At 62.9% G+C, this 18,392-nt stretch overlaps 1 protein-coding gene across 3 annotated transcripts in view; it reads right to left on the bottom strand.

The window, feature by feature from the left end:
• The window catches only part of WNT7B (Wnt family member 7B), a 50,867-nt gene extending 38,572 nt beyond the window's left edge, over nt 1–12,295 (bottom strand). Inside the window, exon 1 of one of the 3 annotated variants that reach the window (XM_005606783.4) lies at nt 11,706–12,295. In XM_005606783.4, the coding sequence (XP_005606840.1) occupies nt 11,706–11,776 (71 nt within the window). In that variant the 5' untranslated portion in view covers nt 11,777–12,295. Of the gene's footprint in view, nt 1–7,207; nt 7,632–11,705 lie in introns of those variants that run through there. The other 2 variants (XM_023631165.2, XM_023631166.2) reach the window with 2 other exon arrangements.
• Between the last annotated feature and the right edge of the window lie 6,097 nt (nt 12,296–18,392).

The following is an 18,392-nucleotide window of genomic DNA, read 5'->3' on the forward strand; positions in this document are numbered from 1 at the left end:
CTCCCCAGCCCCCAGCCCACTCCACAGTCCTCCCTCCAACAGGGATGCCATTCTCTCCAGCACATTCTTTAGGACCCAGGTCGGAGGTCACCTTCTGTAAGAGGTTTTCCCTGGCCCACCGTCATTGCAGGTGGGTTAGGGGCTCCTGCTGTGGGCACCACAGGGCTTCGTGTAAATGATGGTGAGGGAGGGAGGGAGGGAGGAGTAACGGGGGCTTCCCAGTTATACCTGCACACATGGCTAGTTTTGTTCAATGGGTCCAGGGGCTGCCGTAGACACCACGGGTGTGGAGCGCAAGCTCAGAGCGGTGGGGAGGGCTGGCGGGAAGGGGAGGAGGGAAGAGGTAGGCCCCTGGGAGCATCTAGGCCCTTCAGCCAGATGGAGAAACCGAGGCCCAGAGAAGGGGAGGGCTGCCCCCAAGCTTGCCTTGAGTCCACAGCACAGGGCACATGGCACACAGCATACAGCATCATACACACGCTGCCCTGACAGAGCTCCCCAGCTGGCTAGCTGGGGCTACCTTCTCTCTCTGCTCAGGCTGGTCTGAGCCCCTTGGGTCAGGGCCCAGGCAAGGAGGGGGTCCGCAGCAGGAACCTGAGGGCCTCTTGGCTCCCCCACACCGACCGGGAAGGCTGCCCCTCTGGCTCCAAAACTGAACTTGGAGGCACCCCTGAGGCCTTGAGAGAGCCCTCGCTCAGGAGCCTCAAGACTCCTGGTCAACAGACAACCCTAACCAGCTGGATTAGTTGGTTTCTCAACCCATGAGAGGCTCCAGGCAGCAAATTAGAGGCAGTGGAGCTGCCGGACGCGGGAATCCCACATCGGCAGGACCCTCCAAGAGGCAGCACAGACTTAAGAGCCAGACAGACCCGGGTTCAAATCTGAGCTCAGCCCCCTTGAGCGTGACCTGGAAAGTTCCTTGGTGCTCCCACCCTCACGCTCCCCACTCCACTACCTCCCAAGTGGGTGGCCCTTGCTAAGCTCCCCTTCTCTGGCAGCCAGGGAGGAAACACATGCAAAGCAGACCCCGGCCGGGGCACACACATCAGCCCCATGAGAGGAGGCCTTTCCAGGGGACCCCAATCCTCCGGCAGTGGAAAGCGAAGCCCTGTGTCCCCCAGTCCAGGGCCTGGGGGATGGTAGTAGGTTCCAGAGGAATTCCCACTCAAAAGAGTTTTTAAATCTGTTTCACCACTTGGGACAGTGAGGGCCTAAGTCCCAGCTCTGGACACTCAGCCCCCTGGCAGCACTGACACCTGCTACAGGTAGGGTGAGCTGAGACACCACCCAGGGCCCCTTCCCTCCAGGGGCCTGGCCCATTCGCAGCCTCGCCACACTCTCCAGTATAGGGAATAACTCTGGTCTGGGAGGCATGTGGGGAAGTGTCAGGAGCAGGGAGGGCCACGGCAGGGGTGGGGTAGGGGGTGATCTCTGGAAAGCGGTGGAGGTCCACAGGTGTCATCGAGATGGGGCTGCCAGGGGATGCTGACTCAGTCTCTTCCAGACCACAGCTGATGCCTGGGGAGCTGCTTGCCAGTCAGGGGGGCGTCCTACCTGGTCCCGCTCTGAGCAGCTGGTGGGCTTTAGGGTCTGTGGCGCCAAAGGCTGGAGGCTGCAGAATTTCAGTGTCTTGCATTCACAGACTCAGAGCGAGCCCCTCGTGGCATCCCCAGCACCTCAGAGGCCATATACTCCACTGGAGGCTGGGAGAGGCCTCAGTGGGCAGGGTTCCAGGCTCCATGCTGTGCTCTGCCACTGAGGTTGTGGGATGACCTTCTGGGGCCTCAGCATCCTCATCCATAGAGTGGGTCAATCACACCACATGGCTGCCTTGCACAGAGGACCTATGAGTGCTGGCTTCCTTCCAGGCAGAGCCCTTCCCTAGCATCCCTGGCCCTTACTCCTGCATCTGCTTGTATGCCTCCAGGGCCAGAGAGCTCACTGCCTCCCTGCCAACAGTGGGGCTGGCCCAAGCTGCAGGCTCCCCACTCAGAAGGTGAGGATGCCCTGCAGGGGGGAAAGGACTGGGAGAGGGCCTAGGCAAGTGGAGAGCTCTGTGAAGGAGACAGGGAAGACGGAGAAAGGGAGGAGGGAGCGCACCTGTGCCCACCCCCACCCCGCGGCCTGCTCGAGGGGAGGCCCCAGCCCAAGCTAGGGAAGGAGGACAAACGGTGGTTTTGTCCTTGGCCAGCGGGCGGCCCGCACCACACAATGACCCTTTCATCAGACTGAGGGAGCCCTGGGCCGGGGTTTCATCTGACAAGGGAGGGCGCCCGGCCTTCTGTCCCCTTGCTGGAGGAGTGGGGGGGCCTGAACCCTATCTGAGCCGGACCCAGGGCCACAGAAACTGGAGGCCTCAGGGGAGCCAGCTGACGTCCGCCCCCCATCTGCCCCAGGGGGAGAGAGGCTCCAGGAGGTTAGGAGATTGGCCACAGGCCACACGGAGGGGCCCTGTTCTGGATACTCGCCCCATCCTGAGCTGACAGAGGGTCTGCGTCTCCATATCAAGACGTCCATCCCTTCCTGTCCCATTCCATCCCCTGCCACCACCCTCAGGAGCTACTCAGGCTAGTGGGACCACAAAGCATTGGTCCAGATCCCCAGCAGGTGTCTGCACTCCCCTCGGCTGTGCAGCCCTGGCCACCTACCCCCTAAGGCTGGCGTGAGGCTCCAGGGGACACAGTGGGGGTGGACGGGGCAGGGCAGGGAGCATGATTTGCTGGGCCTGTGTCCACGGTGTCCCCAGAGAAGCCGAACGCAGAACCAATGTGCAGTCCGGGCCTCGAAAACTACCTCCCTTCATGGTGATCTCCTCCCACCCAGGGCACCTCCATCGGCTGCCTGCACCTCCCCGAGAGACCCCAGGACTCTTCTCCCTGTTGGATTCTCCCATAGAGAGAATCTCCTCTCAGAGGTGGCGTGGAGCTGGCCCTAGAGCCAGGGGGACTGTTACCCTGGGCTCTGGGTGACCTCAGCCAAGGGCCTTTCTGCTGGACCCCAGCATCCTGTCTGCCCAGCTCTGCAAGAGCTGTGAGGCTCCCTTGAGAAGAATGCTGGGTGAACATGTTTGACAGTGGGTGTTGTTCTTTCTTCTAGGAGTCTCTTGTATGTTCCTTTTTAGGCAACTCTTATTCATCCTTCAAAATCCTGTCTAGATGTCACCTCCTCCAGGAAGCCCTCTGAGACACCCTAGAGAGTTCATCACTCCCCCCTGAACAAACACGGCAACTGAGCCTCCCTCTGTGTCACTGATGGCCAGCCTCCCTGCTCCTAATAGCTGAGAATGACCACATCTCCTGAGCCCTCACTGTACACCAGGCACCCAGCTGAGCACAGCTCTGCACTTGCCTGGTGAATTCTCAAACCCCCCCAGGAGGTTTGAGTTCTCATGGTCCCCACTGTACAGAGGACACAGCTAAGGTTACGGGATGCACCCAGGCAGTAAGAGAAGGAATGGGATGGAGACCTGGGATCCCGGTCTCCATCAGGCCCCTTGGCCTCACAGGGACTCATGGGAAACCTGGTTAGAGAATGGGTCATTCTCCTGCAGGCCTCATACACAGCTGTGGAGCCCACTGCAGCCCCAGGAGGAAGCTTACGAGGACCCACCTTCTCCTCCCGCCCCTCTGTCCCTACATCCAGGGGCTCGAAAGGAGTCACTTCCAGAATGCACCATTCCCCACTTTACCTAGCAGTCAATGAGTCTCACCCCCATGTCAGTGGTTTCCTGGAGTCTCTGTGATCAGAGCGGCTCCATTTGTACATCTCCAGCTGCGGGGGAGGGGGAGGTCCCTTGGGGGTTGAGAGTTTACCACGGTCCCCCGCTCACACCTCTCTGTGTGCACACCACTCTACAGAGCCACACGTGCTTCCAAGTCCCAACAGGGTGCGGGCCCGACCTGACCTGGCCACCGAAGGATCTCCCTCCCAGCCATCGATGAGGAGACTGAGGCCCAGAGAGCCCACGGACCTGCTGGAGGCCACACAGCAGAGCTCATCCCCCACCTGGACACACACAGTCTTCCAGGCTGGGAGCTACTCCTCCCAAGGGTGACCTGTCCACGCCTGAGCCGGACGGCCCCATTCTGCCCCCTACATGGGCTGCGACGCTGTGGAAGTGGGCCTGATTCAGCACCACGCCCCCCCAGGGTCATGCCCACAGGGCTCTGGGACTGCGGTTGGCACCACCAATAAAGCCACAGCGGCAAAGCCGGGAAGAGGCCCAGCCTTGGCAGGACAGTGGTGAGCGCCCCCCACCCCCCCACAGCCAGGTGGTCGGTGAGTAACCGCCCCGTCACCCATGACTCACTCGGCTCCCCAGAGCGGGCGGTCACCATGAGAGCCTCGTACCGGAAGACCTGGGGGATCGTCGTAGCCAACCCCCACATCTGGGAGGGAGAGGCCAAGACCGGAAAGGACCTGCCCAGGACAGTAGGCCAGGCTTGTCCTGGCACAAGGTCTCAACCAGGCCCCCATACCAGCTGATCCGGCACCACGGGCCCTCCTCTTGGCCTGTGGTCCCCCACCTGCCCTCCCTTGGGCCCTTGATGATCCCCACCAGCCCTGGGACCTCCTGTTCTGACAACACAGGCTCAGAGAAGGACAGAGCTGGCCAGAGCTGCCTTAAATGGCTGGCTGGGCCAAGCTCAGCGTCCAACGGGGGCTCAAGGCCCTTCCAGGCCAGCACACCCGTCCGACCCAATCAGTGGCAGGGGCCCAGGCATGCATCTGGGATTCACTGTGCATGAACCACAGCCCAGGACAGGGAGCTGGGAGAGCAGCCCAGATGAAAGGGGCAGGATCAATTGTCCACCAGTGTCTGTCATCCCAGCAATGGGATGCCTTCTGGAAAGTTCTCTGGAGCAGAAAGAAGCCTCTGCCCCTGGCATCCTCAGATCCTACAAAGCCAACCTTCTTGACATTCCTGCGGTACTCAGGTGGGCTCGCTAGTGACCCCCAACAGTTCTCAAAGCACTTCCGCACTGGCTGCCTCCCCTGCATCAAGGCATCTGTTCACAGACGCTCAAGAGGGTCTTCTCACCATGCACACTTTCATCTGCATCCCTGGGGCTCTGCTCACACCCATGGCATCTTACACACCTGGTGAACCCTGTGCCCACCCCAACAGGGCAGGGGAAATCCCAGCGAGGGCCGAGCCTCCCTTGCCTGCTCCCGGGAACGCCTGGGTGGGCCTCTGCTCAGGAAGCCTGGCATCAGCACTTTCCTCACCGTGGGGCCGAAGGCTAAGCTGGGCTGGCGCTGGGGCCGGGTGGCTCAAGGCAGGGGCAGAGTCTGCCTTATGGTCGCCCACCCCCTCGGGAGCCCAGCACTGGCCCAGGAAAGTTTGGGAAAGCTGTTGCCTTAGGAAAATTTCTGCCAAGAAAGCTGGCAGTGCACCCTCAGGGGGTGAGCCTGTGTGGGATGGCAGTCACTGCAGGCCTTGACTTGGGGGCTGACCCCAAAGGAAAACTTGGGGTCTATGAAGGTATACTGGCCACCACCTGCCCCAGAGCCCCCAGAGCTGCTGCCTTGGCGCCCACTCTCACCAGCTCCTGAGCCCCTTGCCCAGCTCCTCCTCTCAGATTCTTTCTCCAAACCATCCTGGAGGACTCCTGGTTTCCCAGTCCTGGACACCTCCCCGTTAACGCCAAACCTCCGCCAGCTGGCTCCAAAAATGATTTCTTAAGCAGAGTAGCGGCCCATTCTCTAGCAAGGCTCGAGATGGAGGTGCTGGGGATTCCGGGGGCAGAGAAGCCTCCCGGCCTGAGAACCAGAGCCTGGGATTCCAAGGCCCCCTGGGTTGATCCATTTCCCGGGAGGGACTCGAGAAGCAGGACTCTCTGGCCTGGCACTTCCCTAGCCTGAGCTCCCAACGATCAGGCTTCCCCACCCGCCAGCGCCCTGCCGGGCGGCCTGGCCCCCCCCCCACCCCAGGCGAGGCCTCCGCAGCCGGGGCTGCCCGCCGGGCCTGGAGCGCTCTCCGCGCCCCGACCTTGTAATTATGTCCCACAGCCCGGGAAACCGCGGGCCTCGCAGCATCTGGCTGCGGTTGCGAACTTTTGTTTCAAGATGCGCGACTATTTATAGAAGGAAAACTGGTAGGATAGTAATTTCCTAGGAGCTGGAGAAGAAATTGGCTGCGTCTCTATTAAAAGGGGGTGGGGGCGCAGCGATTTATTAGGACTGCGGCCGAGCGGGGGGAGGGGGCGGCGCAGGGAGCGGGAAGGCAGCGGCTGCCCCCTCTGGCCGCGTTAGGCGACCCCGGACGTGGCCCGCGTGTAAAGGAGAGGCAGAGGGAGGGGGAGGGGAAAGAAGAAGGGAGGGACAGCTGGCTCTGAGGTTTAATCAGTAGCATCCAGCTTAAATTCCCCCAAACGGCGGTTCCATAAATCAAACTTCTTTTTAAATCAGAGGCCAGAGCATATGCGTCCCATTAGGAATCGGGCGAAGCCACCGCTGCGCCGACGCGCCCCCTCGGCTCGCTGGGCCAGGCCGGGCTCTGCCGGGAGCTTCCCGGAGCCCGGCCGCCGCTGCTCGTCCCGACGCACACGCGCGCGCACGCTCTGCGCGCTGCCCCGGCTCAGACACCTGGGCGCACCTCGGCCGGTTGCACGCGCGCACTGCGCGCCCCCCTCGCCCCAGGTGAGGAGTCGATCAGGCCGCTCAGCGCGGTAGGGAGGAGCGAGGAGCCGCAGCAACCTCCGAGGACAGCTTGGGCGCTGTCTAGTGGGGCGCAGCGTGCACGTGTGTGCCAGTGTGTACGCCGGGGGGCGGATGTGTGCCTGGCCTCTCTCGAATGCGGCGCAGCCGTGCGGGCCGCGTGGATGTCCAAAGGGAGGCGAATCCCGCTGGTCCAGGACTCGACTGGGACACGCAGGGAATCTCCGCGCCGCCCGCTCGCCCTCCGGACCTTGCGGTCGATGCGCACAGCCTGGTCTACCCCGGCAGTCGGGCCTCTATAGCTGGCCACACTCTCTTTGACCCCAAAGCCGGAACTTCTCACTGCCGCAGCCGCCCCCCAAGTCCTCCACCTCGGCTGCTTACGCCGGCGAGGCGACCCAAAGTCCCACGGCTTCCGCGCTCCGGGCACCCGGCGCCCCGCCCAGGGTCCTGACTACTGCGTTCCCTGCCCGCCCCGCTCCAGTGCTGGAGGCCGGGGAGGAGGGTCCCCTGCCCGCCCACCCCACGTGCGGCCCGCGGCACTCACAGGTAGCTGCCGCTGGACAGGATAAGAAAGATCTGCGGGCAATAGACGGAGAGGAGCGCGCTGCGCGGCGACAGCAGGAGCATGGTGGGCCGGCGCTCCTGGCGGGGTTGGGCAGGCCCCGCGGGCAGGGCGCCCGGGTCAGCTGAGGCCGGGGTCTCCCCGAGGTAGGGTGGCGGCAGGGCGCGCTAGGGACCCTCGTGCGCGGGCCCCGGCGCAGTGGTCGCCCGGGCCCCGCCGCCAGGGCCGCGCATCGCGCTGGGGCTAGGGCTGCGGCGAGCGCTGGGGCTGGAGTGCCGTAAGGGGCAGCGGGCAGTGGGCAGCGGGTGCGCCTCGGCCGCCGTCTGGCCCTCCGTCCGTCGATCGATCGGAACCGGCTCTGTCGCTCGCTCTGGCTCACGTCTCCAAGTCTCCCGAGGCGCGCAGCTGCCATTGGACAGGCCACCCCTACATCCGCCTCCTCCGCGGGCGGGTTTTTTAAAGGAGAGGCTGACCCAAGCGTGCGGCGGGAGCCGCCCCCAGGGCTTGCCCAAACTGCTTTGGCTCGGAACCTCCCCCTACCCCCGCCTCAAGTTCAGCGAGCCACACAGCTCTGGCTGGCTCTAGAGGGTGCACCTTGGGGCGAGGCACCACGGGGTAACCGCGCGGGGGCGTGCGCTCCTCTTGGGGGCTGTGCTCTTAGCAATGTGTACTCGTGTGTGCACGCATGTGCCTCCATGTGCCTGTGTGTGCCTGCGGGAGCGCGGGCGCAGGTGTGTGTGCACAAATGCACCGTGTGTGCCGCACCACTGTCTGCTTACGCCCCTAGTTTTGGTGAGGCTGGCTGTGGGTCGCCCCACTCACTGCCACAGCCAGCCAGGCCCAGCCGGGCAGCGCTCACCTGTGCACTTGCTCACTGGTGTCTCTGCAGCATCTTGCCTCTGAGTCTCTTTGGAGGGGCTGCCAGTGGGAAGGCATCCCCAACAAGTGCACAGAGGCCCCCAACTCGGGCTTCCCCTTTGCTCTCCTTTGAGGAGTTGCTTGGGAGGTGTGCTGAAGAGCAGATTCACAAGGACACACTTTAATGAACAATCCTCCTTCTTCCAGTGATTTTTTTTAAAGCCTCAAACAGAGGTTTTGAGTCCCTGCTCCTATTGTCTGCCAAGCCTAGCTACCTCTGAACGTCCCTCCAGATGCAGTGTAGACCCTAGTGTAAGCTGGAGTGAAGGCACAAAGCAGGGACGATGACAAGAAAAGAGCAGTCGGTACAATATGGCCAGAGGTCCCAGGGGGAACCGCTGGCTTCCAGACCTGCTGTGGAGACATCCCCAGCCGCCTTCTGCACCTTCACCTCTCTGGATCCTGGGCTCTCAGGCCCCTCGAGAGCCGCCTGCTTCTCCCAGCCCCGAGAGCAGGGGGCAGGCATGAAGCAGGGCTGTCCCTGGGACTTCACGACCCCAGTTCCAGTGGGCAGAGAGTGCCCAGACTCCAGATGGCTCCTCACGGCCCTGGCGTGGCCTCCTCCAGGGCTGCAGCTTGGAGGATGCTCAGTCCAAAAGCGAAGGACTGTGACTCCCCAAAGCCATTGGAATTGCCCCACATCCAAGGCACGTCTGCTCTTGAGGCCCCGAGCCCCGAAGGGATTGCCAGGACGGAGTTCTCCATTCCTGCTCGTCTGGGAGCTCCGGAACCCCAGGGGCTGCGCATCTGCACTCGCACCCAGGCTGAGGGCACAGGTGTGCGTGGCAGCTGGGTGCACGCAGGTAGGAGGGGGAAGAGGCTCACTGTGCACATTTCATAAACACGCGCCCGCGGGTGTGAGCTGGCGGGCTGTGGTCGCCGAATAGCCGCCCAACACATTCAGTCTCTGATACGTGGTTGGAATTTCACGGCCCTACAATCCCCCCTCCTGGGATTCCGAGGCCCTGGAATACATCACCTGAAGGAGCCCCCAGGGTACCTGCAGGCTGTGACATCGTGCTCTTTAACAAGAAGAAGGGCTTGACTGGTGCACACAGGTGTTTATCAGGACACCCCCCACCCCAGGGCAAAGGCCCCCAGGCCTAGCCTCCACAGCACCCGGTGAAGAAGGTGCTACTGTTACCCCGTTTTTTGGATGAAGGTAGGTGGGCCAGGAGGTTAAAGAGCTCACCCAAGGCCACCAGGTGAGGAGTGAGGGGGAAGACTGACTCCAAACCTCATCCTTAACACACTGGGCTCCCAGGTCATTTAATGCTGTAGGTCACACCTGGGCCCCGCTGCCCCCTCCTCCCCACCTTGTGCAGCCAAGAAGCCATGGCTTGCAAAGAAAGCAGGCGCCATGACTCCACCATGGGGTGGCGGGGGCCATGGCGCTGCTGGTGGGGGGCGGCTGACCCTCCCCCTTCCCCGCCCTCTCCTTTGTAGATGCCCGGTGGCTCTCTGCTTTTCTGGATGTGGCTCCACAGTAGGGTCTGGAGACCACGTTCTTTCCTCTCCCCGCTAGGAGTGAGAGAGTCTGTGTTTTAGAGGGCACAGCAGAGGGAGGAGGTCCCCCTTCCAGGGCTCCTTGGTGGGGGCAGAGGGCAGAGCTAGGGCCACTGCCTGGCTCTCTTACCCACTCCCAGAGAGGCTGGCACAGGTGCCTGGGGGCACAGGTTGTCTCACTCACTGGGCTTTCTACTCAGACACTGGCCACCATTCTGTTCAGGATGGCCAGAGCTGGAATCCCATTTATAGAGGGGCCCGGGCGGCTCAAGAAAGAAGGGGGAAGGGGAACCTGCCCATGGCCATGTGGACCTCGGAGCCCTGGGAGCAGCCCTGAGAGCCCAGGTTGGGCACCATGTTCAGCTCCTTCTGCTGCCTGGAGGTGGGGAGGTGAGAGGTGGTCCACCGACCTCTTCCCACAAGCTGGGGGCAGGGGGTCTGTTCTCAGATGACTCCTGCTGAGGAATTGGTGCTAGGAAGTGTGATCAGTGATGGAGGCCAGAGCCAACTCCAGTCCCAGCTCCTCCACTTACTCTTGTGGGACAAGTGACTTGCCTCCTTTGCTGGGTTTCCTAAACCTTGAAACGAGAAGAGTAACAGCTTTTAACTCCAGGGTTGCCAGGAGGGGACAAGGCCTCGGTGCTGAGAACCAGGCAGCAGAGAGCCAGCCTCATTGGGGCTGCCCATTGCTTTAGAGGGCACGGGTGAGTAACTGCAGGGGCTGCTGGAGAGGCCTGAAAACAGCGCCTGGCTCCCCACCCCCACACCCCCCCAGATTCAACGCGCGCACGCTCACCTCCCATAAATAAATACCCAGGGACACAGCCTACACACAGACCCACGATAAACAAAGCCACCACTGGCCTCAGACACGCCCGCCCAGGCCTGCAGAGCCGAGGCTGCGACAGGGGGCTTCCAGCCCTGCCTCTGCAGCCACCGGCCTCACTCCCAGCAGGCTCTGGGCCTCAGTTTCTCCATCTGCAAAACGGCGGAGGGGGCGATGGACGGAGGTGCGAGGGGCAAAATGATTCTCAGGACCTGGGAAGCCGCGTCTCCGCCAGCGGCACCTGAACTGGGCCTTCCCCGTGGGCTGTTCACCGGCTTTGGCCGCGGCCGGGATCAGGCCTGCCTCCCAGCCGCTGGCGGCGCACAGTAGGCGCGCAGGGCGCCGTGGCGCGCGGGGCCGTGGGCGCCCCCGGCGAGGTGCACCGCACCCCCGTATGGTCACACACCCCCACCCCCACTTCGAGCGAGGCCGAGACAGATTCTGTCTAAAGGAGATCGCAGCTCAACAGGTAAGGACTCGGCTGGGTTCAGGAATGTGGAAATACGACTCGGAGCAGCTACTGCAGCGAGCAGCGAGCGCGGCCCGCCGGGCCAGGCGAGGGGGAGCGCAGCGAGAGGGGGCCGGGCCGAGGGCCCCGGGGCGGGCGGGGGCGCGGGGCCCGGACCGAGCCCGAGGCGGCCGAGCCAGGCGCGCGGCCCATCCCGAGCCAGCCGGACGAGTTGTCAAGGTAATTTCAACACGTCCGGGTGATGGATAGAGACGAAGGGCCGTGGCGGGTGCCCCGGCCTGCGCGCTCGCGGTCGGGGTGCGCGCCCCCCGCCCGCCCGGGCCTCCTCGGCTGCCCGATGCCCCCCGCCCCCCGCCCCGGCGCGCCCTCCAGGCAGCGAGCGCTCGGCCCGGGCTCGGCGCCCAGCGCAGCCCGGGGGAGGGAAGGCGCGTCCCACCCCCGGGGCCTAGAGCCCAAACAGGTGAAAGTACGCGCCGGGCACGCTCGCCGCTACCCGCGAGCCTGGCCGCGGCCGCCCGCGCGTCCTCCTCTCCCTCCTCCAGCCCTGGGCTGGGCGACCCTTGGGAGTACCCGCCGTTCAGGGGGCTCGGCTGCGTCTCTGCCGGGCCAGGCGAGGGTCCAACGCACACAGCCCAGACCCGGATCTCCGAGAGCCGCCTGAGCCCCCTGCCGTCCCCTGGTCCCCGCGAGGACCCCCTGGAGGCGGCTTCTGCTGGCTGCCCCAACCCTCGGCGGCGACCCCTGCCCACGGGGATACTCACCCAAGCTTCACGTACAGGACGCCAAAGCAGAGAAACACGTAGAAAATCCACTTGCGAAAGTTTCTGTGCATGATCCAGAGAGGGGGGCTGCGCCATAGACAGCGGCGGCCGGAGGGGACGCGCAGGCCAGGCGGGGAACGGGCAGGGGCGGGGGACTCTGGCGGACAGCTCTCAGCCGGCGCTGCGGCTCGGGCGGCCGGCGACGCGCGGGCACTCGGCGCGCGCTGCCACCATGGTGAGCCCGGGGCGCCGCCGCTGCCGCCGCCGCGTGCACCTGGGGGAGTGACCTGGGCGGGGGGCCTCAACCTCGGAGCCGGGCTGGGCAACCGCGGGGCCCTACGAGCGCCAGCCGGGGCCAGGGCCCGAGCGCAGCGGGCGGGCAGGCGCTGCCTCCACTGGGCGCAGCCGCCTGGGGCCGTGCGCGCCTCGCCGAGCGCCGCGGCGGCCAATGTGTCCGCACTTGTCGGCCTCCCAGGTGACTCGCGGCCCCGGCAAGCGAGCTGCGAGCAAGCGAGCGCGCCCCAGGTAGGAGGATCCGCCTCCCGCCCGCCCTCCTCGCTCGCCGCGCTCTCTCTCTCTTTCTCTCTCTCTCTCTGTCGATCCCTGGTTCTCCCCTCCCTTTTCTCCTCCCTCCCCCGTGGCACACAAACGCATCCACCCTCCGGACCCCCCTCCCCAAGCCAGCTCCCTTCCGATAGCCCTCCCGGGATTGGGCGGGGGAAGGGGGATTGGGTGCGCGATGGCGCGGGGGGGCGGGGGGGGGGGGCGTAGGGGAGGGTGCGGCTCTCAAGAGACACCTGCGGCGGGGCCGGCCGCTCCTCTGAGCCCGCGGGGGTGGGGGGCCGGGGAATGGCTGGTACAGGTCGCAGTGGCCACTTGGCTAGTGGGGGAGGGAGAGACCACCCACTCCCGTAGCCATTCTGGGCACGCTTCCCCTCCCCCTAGCAATTATCCACGAGGGGTCCTCCTGGGCCACACCCTTAGCCCAGGCGTCGCTGTGTCCCCCGAAGATTTCGATTGGAATCCTCCTCCCAGCATCCAGGGTCATCCCCACCTGTCAGCACTGCTTCCAGTGGCGCTAACTCAGAGTGGGGACAGGAAAGGGACAGACAGGCCTGGCTAGGTACAGGGGGATAACTCCAATGCCTTGGTCTGGGCACCCTTAAGGGGGCAGAGAGGAGGATGTTGAGGGGACTTCTCTGTCTTTGGGGGAGGCTCCTGGACCCCAGGGGTTCCCTGCCACCCCTCCCTGCCGGCCCCGGTCCCGCAGTCTGCGCGGTCTCCTCTGTCGTGCCAGGCTGGGAATTCACGTTCAGCGCCCAGAGCGCGAGGTCAGGACGGCCGCGGTGCCTCGCACACCCAGAGCCGTCTGGCTTCGCTCAGTCCGGAGCGAGTGGGCGCCCGAGCCCGGGAGACCCTGCTGCTCCGCCCAAGCCCTGGCTGTTCCGAGGGGGCGGGACGGTGACCGGCTGCCTCACTGCTGTCCTGGCAAAGCTCCTCTCTTGCTCCGCGGCTCGCTGCCCTGGACGCCTTGGAGCGTGCCACTCTTGAGCGAGCGGCTGAAACTGAGAAGCGCTCAGTCCCCAAGGACCAGCTAGGACCCGAGTCTCACTGGGGTGTGAGAATGTGTGCGGGAGCTGGGGGGAGGGGTGTTGACTCCAGCAACTCTTGGTCCAACCGAGCTAAACCCAGGCAGGGACTCAGAGCCTGCCTGCCTCCCTCCGTCCCCCGCAGTCCCGCCCGACCTCCTGCCCCTGATCCCCTCTTAATCCTTTCAAATCCCCTGAACCTTTGCCACGACCCGGGCGCGGGCCGGTCCTCGGCCCCTGGATCAGAGGCGGGGCCGGTGCAGCTGTGCGGAGCCGGGCGGATGGGGAGCGTTCCCAGATGAAAGGGACGTTGGAGATAATCACGGGCACGGAAATTGAGGCACAGAAAGAAGTGAAATGACAATAGCGGCCTCAGCCCCCGAGTGTCCCCCGCGCCTCTGAGTCCCCAGATGTCACCCCATTTCACGGAACGGGAAGCTGAACCCTAGAAACAAGAGGGTCCGGGTCGAGCCCTCACAGCCGGTGGCTGGAGCGGGGCTGGCTCGGGAATGGGGAGCCGCGGGAGGAGCTCGTGCGCGCGGGCGGATGCTGCCACCCGGTGGCGACACGGCGACGCTCGGACACGGGGACGTGTGCGCGCCAGGGCCGGGGGCGCGGGCTACTGGGCCACGCCAGACTGCGAGGCGGGCAGTGTCCCCGACTCTGGCACAGGTTCCAGGCGCCCCGCCGCCCCCCGCGCCCCACCGCCGCCAGCCTCAGTCTCTGCGTCGGTTCATGGGGCGAATCCTCAGGAGCGGTGGGGCCGTGGCAGGGCTCCGAAAACCACGACCGCAGTGGCCGCCTCCTCCTGGCTCCGGGGCTCCGCGCCTGCCCCAGCCCTCGGGCCGCGCGGACCCTGCCGCCCACTCGTCTGCTCCCGGGCCGGAGGTCGGGTTGGCTTCTGTACCAGCCGGGCGGGGTGGGGCCGGGAGAGGAGAGAGTTATGACCGGCGGACGGGACGCCTGGGTTGATTCACTGACTCGGCCAGCGACTCCGTGCCTCAGTTTCCCCAGAGAACCAGACGTAGGACCGCGCCTCTCCGGACGCAAAGGAACGGCCTCGCAGCATCGTGCTGCCCCCTGCCGGCCCCAGGAGGGAGGCGGCGTCCGGAGAAAGGTCCGCGGAGCAGACATTCCGGGGCCGGGTTCGAGCCCCGCGCGCGTGACCTCCTGCAAGTCGCTCCGCCGACGACGTCTGGTTTCTCGTCGGCGTCTGGAAGGGGATCTGAATGGCTCCAAGGCTGAGGAAAATCTGGGGCGGGGGTAAGAACTCTATGAATCCCCTCTCCCCGCGCCCGGGGCGCACACACACACACACACACAAAGACACAAACACACACCCACAGAGGCAGCAGGGCGGCTGTGCCCGAGGTTCCTACCCAGTCTGGGCCCCCAGGGCGGATTCCGGGCCTCCGAGGTCTGTGTACCCACACACAGATACACACACACGCCTCTTCCCTAAATGGGATTGCAGCTCCAGTCATCGTGAGCTGGATGGCCACCAGTGTCTGGCTCCAGGTGTCACGCATCTGTCTGGGTCGGGGAAGGATTGGGTGGGAGGAAGCAGAGGGGGGCTTCTGCCTGGGATCGGGCTCTGGTTCCCAATCAATATGGAAAGCTGCCCAAGCCCGGAGGGCAGGAATCTCCAGAGGCAGGGCACCCTGGGGACCCCAGATGGGTCTTAGGCCACCTTTGGGCTCAGTAGGGCTCAGCCACTTCTTGCCTTTGTGACCTTGGGCAAAGCTCTCAAACTCTGCACCTTGGGTCCCCTCATCTCCACATGGGGACAATAACAGCCCCTACACCCCATGGGGTTCTGACATTTGGATGCGTTAACCCATGTGAAAGTACTCAGACAGTGCCCAGCACAGGAAGGGGACTCAGTCAGTGCAGGTTCAGCCTGGCATGTTCTGGCCCCTGCCTGTCCCTCAGCCCCATCACATACAGGAGCCCCCTTGTTCTCTCCTCTCCATCTCCATTGTCTTTCCTTCTGTTACTTGAACACACCAAGCTAGTTCCTGCCCCAGGGACTTTGCACATGCTATTCCTTCTAGAGCAGTGCTCTTCCTCTGGATCTATCTGGCCCCAAAATAAACATCCCACATCAGAGGGGCCCTCACATTCCTCCCCCAAATATACTCATATTCTCTAATATAACACTCTGCTATGCCCTTTGTCACATTGAGGATGGTATGTCATTATTTGTTTCCTGAATGTCTACCACCAGCCTGTGAGCTCCATGGGGACCCTCTCCACGTCTGCAATGGTCCCTGCTCTATCCCCAAGGCATCAGATGGAACCTGGCATAAGTTAGTGCTCAATAAGCAGTTGTGGAATGAATGAAAGATTTTCCAGGAGCAGCTGGCATCCGGGACCTGCAGTATTGCAAGCTGTGCAGAGCAGGGACCTGACACTGGCTGCCATGAACCTTGAGTCTGAGCTGAGCCACCATCTCCAGCATCACCCACACCCCATTCTTGCTGCCTTTCTTCTGCCTCCTTCTTGCATCCTATGACTGGTTTCACTGACAAGCATCTCCTGGACCCCGCAATGCCTGCTTGGCTTTCACCGAGGGTGTATGGGGCCCTTTCTAGATAAGGAACAGTGCTTATCTATTGGATCTCACACAGCCTTGTGAAATGGTGCCACTAGACCCATTGCACAGATAAGGAAACTGAGGCAAGGAAGGAAGTGCTTGGCCAAGGTCAGACAGTTGGTGGAGCTGGGATTCGAACTCAGGCCCATCAGGCCCAGAGCTTTGGCTCCTTCTACTGTACGTCTCAGCCTCCAGGGAAGCAGGGCCTGTCCCTCATGGGATAGAGGATGCAGGGTAAACCATCCACAGCCTGCTGCCAGGAGCCCCCTGTTCCAGGTGGGACTCTGAATGTGGTGAGAGGTTAGAGGACAGGAGGCCAAGAGGCCAGTGCTGCTAGCACTGGGCCAACCCCAAGGGGAGTGAGGTGTGTGAGCAGGGCCTGGAAAGGAAGGGAGGTGCATGGGCGGAAGCCTAAATGGTCCCCCAAGATGTCCTGCCCTAATCCCAGGGACAGTGCGTATGATGAGATATCACACCTGTGATTCTGTTGGTTATGTGGCAAAAGATCAGTGGACTTTGAGTTCATCAAAAGGAGATTATCCTGGTGGGCCTGGCCTAATCGCATGAGCCCTTTAAAGGCAGAGAATTTTCTCTGGCTTGTGGCAAAAGGGGCAGTCAGAGAGCTTTGAGGCAGAAGAAGGATTTGACGTGACATTGCTAGCTTTGAAGACGGAGGGGACCTCATGCTGAGGAATTCAGACGGTGTATCGGAGCTGAGAGCAGCCCCTGGCTGACGGCCACAAGGAAATGGGGACCTCAGTCCTACAGCCCCAAGGACCTGAATTCTGCCACCAACCAGAATGAGACTGCCTTCTTCCCCGGGGCCTCCAAGTGAGATCTGGACCAGCTCATGCCTGGGTTTCCGCCTTGTGAGACTCTGAGCAGAGAACTCAGCCACACCTGCTGGACTTCGGACCCACAGAACTGCGAGAGAGCAGACGCACGTTGTTTTAAGCTGCTAAGTTCGTGGTGCTCTACACACCGCAATAGACAACTGATACAGCATGATGTGGACGTGCAGAGATAGGGGAGCAGAAATCCAAACAATGGAACAGCATGAGCAATGGCTGCTGGGCGCTGGGGAGGTCATGGAGCAGAGTAAAAAATGAGACCAGAAAGGGGAAGGGGCTCAGACCGAGAAGCCAGCATGTCAGGCTGAGGAGGGGGGACTTGACTTTATGGGCACCAGGGAGCTATGGAAGACCTTGGAGAGAGGGCCACCGGAGGTGATGGAGAGCAACTCCTAGGATCTCCCAGACCTATTTTCTCCAGCCTCCTGCGAAGGGGCCTGGGAACCTGCATGCTTAGTAAACACCCGTGTGGCTCTGGAGATCAGCACATTTGGGAAATGCTCTCTTTGGACAACTGTACACACAGTTGAAAGTTCTGAGTCCACATCCCAGATCCTCTCTGTGTACAAGGTTTTCCTGAGCCCCTGTCAAGTGGGGACCCCCGTGAGGAGGAACAGCTCATCGTGGGAGGGGCAGAGCGCCCTCTGATGAGCCAGAACTGGAGCCCCCCCGGGAGAAGAGGCTGTGGAAGATGGACAAGTTCTAGGAGGAGCCCCAGAGTCTTCTGGGGGCCCTCCTGACCACCCTCTGTGTGCTGCGGAGGCCTCCCCCAGAGAAGGGCAGACGGAGCTCTGGGCTCCCCAGGGGAGAATGAGGAACCCCACAGGGCAAGTCCCAGAGCTCAACAAGTTTCCACGGGGGCACCCAGGAGCCCCGAGAACTGGAAGGAGTGAGCACCTGAGGCCGGCATCAGTTCACTGAGAATAAAGTGTGCGGGCTACCCTCTGACCTCTGACCTCTGCAGGGGTTATGCATCCAGGAGGTGAGGCATTTGATGGGGGCTCAGGACCACCTTGTGAACAAACTTGCTGTTTGGCTCAAAAGTGCCAGGGGCTGGGTTGGCCCCTGCAGAGAGAAGCATCATCGATTGTCATGTTGGTGACCCAGGTTCCCTTCCTCCTTGTGTCTCAGACTCTCAGGTCAGTGTCATCACCTCCATTTTCAGCTGCTGGGCAGACCGAGGAGCCGAGAGAACCCCACCATCTGCTGTCGAGTTGTGATGTGAGAGAGAGATCAGCCGTTATTATGTCAATCCGCCAAGATGGGAGGTTGCTTGTTCCAGCGGCTAGTGCCACTTACCCTGACTGATGTGGCCCTCACCTGTCTGGAAGGGTGGGCTCACTCTCCCAGATATGGCCCTGGAGGCCGGAGAAGCAGCAGCTAGGGCGTAGGGTTGGGAGACGCGGCCCAGCCCCTCGCTCGGTCCTCCAGCTTACAGTGCGTGTGCTGAGCCTCCCCGCTGCCCTTGACGCACCCGCGGAACAAAGGACATCAGAGCTCACTCAGAGCAGGGCGCCTCGTGAAGCATGCATCACTGGGCTGCTCCCCTCGGCCTTCTGGTGATTTTCCTCTGATTGGTCAGAAGCATCCACCTGCCCAAAAGAGAGGCAGGGTTGTTATAGAGGGAAAAGAGGGGAAACAGTCCATACCT

This window comes from Equus caballus, chromosome 28 (genome assembly GCF_041296265.1).
Source record: "Equus caballus isolate H_3958 breed thoroughbred chromosome 28, TB-T2T, whole genome shotgun sequence".
NCBI lineage: Eukaryota > Metazoa > Chordata > Mammalia > Perissodactyla > Equidae > Equus > Equus caballus.